Below are 6,921 nucleotides of genomic sequence, written 5' to 3' on the forward strand. Positions count from 1 at the left end.
TTCTCTGGCTACTGTACTATAATGTGTCAAGTTTTTTTATTATCGGTGTGTTTAATTTGCTTTTGTTGTTTCTGATCCAGGAAGGCTTCAGACGAGACTCTAAGTTGGACAAGATGATTTATCGTAAATGGAGTCTTTTGTTCACCCCCCCTCTTATTGTGGGCACTCTTGTCACAGGCACCCTTGTTTACAACTTTCTTCTGGGTGGTAACGTAAGTTAATAAGCTAGTCTTATTTGCTATATTGCTTTTTCACCTAAAAAGAGAACTTTTCTTCTGTTACTGATGACAATAACTGACATATTAATTTTTGTAAGCACTACTAAGTGATGACTTGTTAATTTGAAGTTTAATGATGTTTGCTATGGTTTATTTGGCAGCACTTTATGCGATTCTGTCATTGCTTTTTTCAAGTAGTTTTGATGAAACATATTCTTTCATAATCCAAATTATGGTGTATTTTGTATTTGCATTTTCAGAGAGTATACCAATATTACAGAATTGTTTGTTTGGTCTCAGTAATAGTTTATCAGACAGATCATTTTTTATGGAAATGATTCTAGTGGTCCGGACCTTTGCTAAGCAACCTTAAAAATGTAGCTCATTATACTGGGGTATCACTGCAATGAGACCGACTGGAACCTGGCACCTTTATCCCATTTATATCCATGTGGGCATTTCTGATGTGTGCCATTGTATTTGGCATAAGAAACTCAAGCTTATGATATACTGACTGGGGGAGATAAGGTGATTATAAGTTTGATTTAAAGCTAGATTAAAAGCATCCTTTTGAGAAAACACAACCCGTTTTTAAGAGTCTGAAATAAGTAGTAACTTTCATTTAGATGTCCTAATTGTTTTAATTAAACACTTTAACTTGTTCAAGAAATGATTATCTAAATACAGTCATCTTTTGGAAAAACTTAGTTTCAACAAGACACTTTTGCCGGCAGTACTTGTATGTCATGCTTCTTGTGAATCCAAAGTCTTGATTGAATTAAAATTCCTGAATGGGCATGTTTATCCCATATAATTGTTCTGGATCATGTAGTCATGCTTCCCCGTAGCCTCCATGTTCTATGATATTTATTAGTTTAGAACTTTCCTGTAAGTATTAGTACTGATATCTTCATTGCATTTGTATAAAATGGAAAGAAAAGGAAAGCTCCTGGCCAAGGATTTGAGAGGCTTTTGCGTTTAATAATCAGTGCTTAAAATATTTTGCCTTCTACAAACAAATCATCAAATATACTTGATATTATGATTTTTCTTATCCTAATTATTTAAGGCAATCATCCTGATTTTAACAGCTATAACTTTCCCTTCCCTGATTTAAGGTTGTAGAGCTTTGTTGGGATGTATATTTTGGGCTGGCCTAAGTAAATCTGGCTCTATATTTTGATAAGTTACTTGTTATAGAGTCATGTTTCAATCTCTTTAACCTATCCAGGAAAATCTGAATATCGTCTGCTGAAAAATTACCATCCTCACTCTGCTCACAGATTAAAATCTCCTTTCTTCTCAAACCCACATGAGGATCAAGTAATCCTCTATGGAAATTGACACAATGTTCTGGGAAATACCAGTTCTCTTGTAGCTCACCCATTACAGTCTCCTGTTATCTTGAACCCTTGCAAGGTTCAAGTAATCCTCCATGGAAATTGATACAATGTTCTCCAATGAGATCACAGACTGGAGCATGTGGTGTTTTTTTAATAGAGCAAACATGGCCTAATTATCACTCAAACTCGTTCTAGACTCTAGCCTGACTGGTATTCCTTTCTTTAATATTAATTTCCCTTCAAGGCCTCACTGTGGATAATTTTTTCCTTTTGTTTTGACTGGTTACCCATTTAGTTTTCCTGTCAGAGCCAAGGATTGATCTCTACATGGAGGGGCTTCCTAATTGTGTTCTCGGGTTTAAGTCTTTGGGCAGTTGGGGTGTATGGGTGTAACATTATGACCAATATTCAAATAGGAAAATAAAAAATTCGGGAGTGTGATATCTCCTGTAATATTCTTGGACTCAAGTTGTTAATCATACTCTAGAGTACCATTTCGAAAAAAAAAATCATGCTTTGGAGTTATCAATTATGTGTTCCGTTATTGTATCATTTAGGATTTGTCTTTCCTCTTATATAGCAAAACTTATGGTAGCTGTCCGGGATTTGCTGATCTACCTCAGATTTAGACATTTCATATATTGTTGGCATATTTGAATCCCACAAATTGGTAACTTTAGTACAAATTGTAGAATATGCTAGCACGTACATATCTAAGAGATGGGGAGATTTATTACATTTCTATGAGGTTTAGTATTGCTTGCACTTCAACCGTGCTTATAGTAAGACTGGAAATTACTTATCTTTTATCCGGGTAAAGTTAGCAGGTGTTTCTCTTGTGAGTGATGTTCTTGTTTGTATAGATACCAGCTATTTACTCTTTCTCATGGGGCATGCAGGAGCGATTTTTTAAGAGGATTAGGGAGCAGGAGCGGGAAAAGAGATTGCTTACCAAGGAGTCATAGGCGAGAAATCCTGGTGTTTCAAGAAATATGGTAGTTGTGTAGCTCATGCACATGGTTGGGTGTAAGTGGGCGTGTGTCACCTTAAGTTCAAATAATATGAAACTCGTATTTGAGTAAAGGAACCGCAACTTTTGGATTTATCAAATATCAGTACAAATGGAAACATGAAAAACTGTTTTTTCCTGCATTGCAATGGTTTTATACTCACAGTTTAGATTCCAGTAACCGTGTTTACCTGTTTACTTAGAGGAAATATTGTTTAGATTTTTCTTGAACTGTTGAAGGAAAGCAAGCGTTATCAGCATCTGAGAGGCAAAGGTAAGCCCATGATAGGTGCCCCTCCGTTCATCTTTTCTGTTCTTTCATCATTTCATCCCAGCTGAGGGCGATTACAGACGTCTCACCCCTGATTTTGAAAAGGTGTTTCTCAGTAAACTATGGCAAACAGTCACTCTGAAGAGCTGCAAGTAATATTATGTACAGAACGAATGAATTTATTGCGCAGAACAGAGTGAAGGTGAACTAAGTAAGAATGGTCACTTCGTCTTCAGGAATCCTTCACTTGGTATATTACTAGCGCATGATGAAGACTTATAAACGAGGGGGCCTCAGATATCTTACCTTTTTTAATACAGTGACGTATAAACGATGATTCTATTCCTTGGAATGCTTCTCTGAGAGACTCTCTTTCACATTGAGTTGCGGGTTTGTAGTTGACCTGTAACTTGAGCTGATCTTCTTCTTTGTTTGAGATAAACTTTGACTCAATTCTCAATGGCCTAACTTCGATTTTTTTACCCGATTTAATCAATAATTAGATTTAGTTTTCACTTTAATAGAACTTAGATGGTTATTATTTAATTTATCAAAATAGAAATAATTAGATCAGATTTAATTTAATATATATCTAAATCAAACTAACATTTTTATTATTTAAATTAATAAATAGATAAAAAAATATAAAAGATTCAGATGTTGACTTAATGCCCTTTAGAGCTTACGTTCATCATCAGAATTCAGAAGGCAAGTTTAGAACGCAAAACGTGTATCAGGCGTCCAAAATCCTTATCCTCCACGTCCCATCGTCAAAAAACGATATAACCTCCACGTAGCGAGTCAGCCACTCGGATTAGATCGACCGAGGGTATTCGAGTCATTTTCATCTCTGTATCGATGCATAAATGAATTTGACCGCTGTTATGATTGGCCCGGGACAACACCCACCGACCCTTTTTTTTTCATTTTTTCTCATAAATTCGTGTCCTTGGGTCGTCCTTGTGGCTCTCCAGTAAAAGATTCCAAATGAGGCACCCCTCTCTCCTCCTGCGCGACTAAGCGCTGAATCGTCTTTCGATTCTATTCTTCTGATCGCGCTGCTTTCGAATCCTACATCGTCATCTCGCCATCTTCTCCTTTCGTTTACTTTACGGAGAGAGAAACAGCGTGTCGACCACTTCCTCTGCTCATCTTGTGTCCGATTCTGAGTTGACGTTTCTGTGTACTTTCTGAGTTTGGAATGGAAGAGGCTAGTGGTAACTTTTTTATTTTTTATTTTTTTTATTGTTTCGATGTTGCATGGTTTGTACTTTGTACTTGCTGCGGTAGGCTTTCGTTTGAATTGTGATTGCTAGAAGAGGTTTGTTACGGTGAGTTTCATGTAGAAAGGCTTAAATCTGTTGTTGCACTAGCTCCTTTTTTTATAAAATTTTTTTGAAGGAGATAAGTTAAGTTGGTTTGTTTGTTGTTCTTGTGATCGGATGCTGTGTTTCTGCTTCTTTTTCGTGGTTTTCGGACTGAACATTCTGTGGACTCGGATTGCGTGGGGATGTTGTTAAGAAATCTGTTTGAGATGTTTCTTTTTTATGCATTTTTCATTCTGTATGATTTGGTTGAGGCGCGGCTTTTGAAGCGACGAGTTTTAGGACGAGTGAACTGGTGAAAGGACTGGAAAGTATCGATCGATTTACGTTTTAAAATGTCCAAAAACGAAATAGAACCAAACAGGACATTTTTGCTGGCTTCTCTCTGTTCCTCTGAAACCCCGGCTCTGAGCTCCAAGTTGATTAATTTTCAATTCTCCTTGACTCTATTTATATTTTGGAGTAAATTAATTTAACATTTTTCTGTTCACTACCAAGGCTATTACATTTGTTGTTGTTCATCTAGTTTAAAGCATTTCCGCCATTTTTTTCAGCCCTTTTGTTGGTCTACATGATTGCGGAGAGTTAAAATACATTGTTTCTACAGTAAATAGATTCGTGAATATAGTACGTTCGTTAAAATATGATTTGATTGTGACATTTAACTTTTTGTCTAAATAGTTGAGAACCTGAGTTCTAGGCCAACTCTAATCAATTTTCTCTTTTTTTTTTTTTTTTTTTTTTTGCGTATGAGTTGGCAAAAATAAATTTTATTTTGGAATCCACAGTTTAGTTGTCATTATTCGAACCAAAATTTATGCTTGTGTCCTGTTAATGTGCCTTCTTGTTTTTCAGTTCTGGAATCTAAAGATGGCACCACCTCAGTAGCTTCTGCTTTTCCTGGTCATCACGAAGGTAACTAATGCTGTATTAGTTCTTTTTGATTTCTAATAGTTCCTACTCCCTTTTTTTACTGGCCTTATTTAATTCATTCAGAAGCAATTTTGAAAGGTCCCACAACGATCAAAATTGTTTATTTTTATGTTATTCCCATGCTTTTTGTTGGCCCAACCTGAGGGCTAATCTTTGTTCAATGAGCGGACTATATCTTGTGAATTGAAGATGCGGTAAAAAATGTTTCTGTCTATTTATATGTCCCAAAATTTGTAGATATGTGTTTCTCACCATTTTTTTTATGGCTTCAAACAAATCATTCTTTAATTCTATTAATTGACTTTCTGGTGAGTATCTCATGTTTGATTTGGTTTTGGTCAATCAGCTGTTCAGGACAGTGATCATGAGTTCTTATCAAAAGCTGTTGAAGAAGCATACAAAGGGGTTGATTGTGGGGATGGAGGTCCATTTGGTGCAGTTGTTATTCGTAACAATGAAATAGTTGTGAGCTGTCACAACATGGTTTTGAATAATACAGATCCTACTGCTCATGCTGAGGTTACTGCAATAAGAGAGGTTAGAAAACCAGATATGGTCAATTAGATGTGATGCATCTCATTTATTTTACTTCCTTGTTGTTTTTTTGAAATGTTTATATTGTGTTTCAATTTCTAGAAGACTTAATTTGAATGAATTAGTTCGACTTCCTTTCTGATGAATTCTCATGCATTTCTGTGTAAATCAAGGATGAATATGAAGAGCATGAACATTGTTGGAGTAAATCATTCTGAATTTTTATGTGGAAAGTTGTTGAAGAAAGTGGATTATTGTTATGTTAGCCTTTCTTGATTGTTCTTGCCATTGAGCAATTGCTCCCAACTTCAGCAAGGGTGAGAAAGATTGGACCTAAATATAGACTTTCAAATGAAATAGAGCAGTTTGTTCAGTCCCTTATGCAAGCAGTCTTCAGACAAGCCTTCTGTTTTCTATCTTCTTTCCTTGTTTTTGCATCAGTTTTCCTCTTTCGTTGTTTTACTTGTGTTTTAATGCATACTCCCTTCCCTTCTTTTTGGAAAGTTTAGAATAATTGTTACTTGCCATTCTGAGTTTTCCATGAAGTCCTGCTACTTCTTTATTGTTGTTTATGTTGACTTTTCAAAATTTTGTGCTGCAAGAAAATGTACTCTTTGGTGTTATGGGACTCTTCTGAAAGTTGCAAGAAAATTAATGAAATTGACAGTATGACATTGAGTCCTAGTTGGGTAACTTGATGCTCTTCATGTTGATCAGGCGTGCAAGAAACTGAAGAAGATCGAGCTCTCTGACTGTGAAATATATGCATCCTGTGAGCCTTGTCCGATGTGTTTTGGTGCTATTCATCTTTCTCGAATTAAGGTGTGTTCCTTATCCCTTTTTTTCGCTTTCAAAGTCAAAGGTCCATTAAAGTGGGTTGTTGATTCTTTCTTTTTCTATTCAATGTTGCAGCGGCTAGTTTACGGAGCCCAAGCTGAGGCAGCAATTGCCATCGGTTTTGATAATTTCATTGCTGATGCGTTGAGGGGGACTGGGCATTACCAAAAGTCTCACTTGGAAATCAAAAGAGTTGATGGTAATGGCGCTGTGATTGCTGAACAAGTCTTTGAGAAGACAAAAGAGAAGTTCCGGATGTATTGACATCTTTGAAATCGGCTGATTAGATACACCCTGGTGCGGGTAAACCAATTGTGCTTCCAATAAGTGAATTATTGTATACAGATTTACTGCTACCGCTCATTTGTTTCGCTGCACATCATTCAGATTATTAACAATTTAATACTTCAATCCTTGACATTTATGAATGGTTAGGTTGACAGAAATCCAA

At 36.2% G+C, this 6,921-nt stretch overlaps 1 protein-coding gene across 1 annotated transcript; it reads left to right on the forward strand.

The window, feature by feature from the left end:
• Positions 1-3,830: 3,830 nt before the first annotated feature.
• Positions 3,831-6,921, forward strand: LOC137957114 (guanosine deaminase-like). The gene is made up of 5 exons (XM_068804832.1): positions 3,831-4,058; positions 5,022-5,081; positions 5,446-5,636; positions 6,351-6,455; positions 6,546-6,921. The coding sequence occupies exons 1-5, from the start codon at positions 4,043-4,045 to the stop codon at positions 6,732-6,734; spliced, it is 561 nt and encodes a 186-aa protein (XP_068660933.1). The 5' UTR covers positions 3,831-4,042; the 3' UTR covers positions 6,735-6,921.

The sequence above is a fragment of the Aristolochia californica genome, unplaced genomic scaffold, assembly GCF_029961685.1.
Source record: "Aristolochia californica isolate CCGP_79_NKW_82.1479 unplaced genomic scaffold, dmAriCali1.0.hap1 SCAF_2, whole genome shotgun sequence".
NCBI lineage: Eukaryota > Viridiplantae > Streptophyta > Magnoliopsida > Piperales > Aristolochiaceae > Aristolochia > Aristolochia californica.

What these genes read in the sequence shown, in the direction of transcription:
- LOC137957114 (XM_068804832.1), top strand. An exon ending in TTTTCCTGGTCATCACGAAG is followed by an intron (nt 5,082 to 5,445) that starts GTAACTAATGCT and finishes TTGGTCAATCAG; the next exon opens with CTGTTCAGGACAGTGATCAT. An exon ending in AGGTTACTGCAATAAGAGAG is followed by an intron (nt 5,637 to 6,350) that starts GTTAGAAAACCA and finishes CATGTTGATCAG; the next exon opens with GCGTGCAAGAAACTGAAGAA.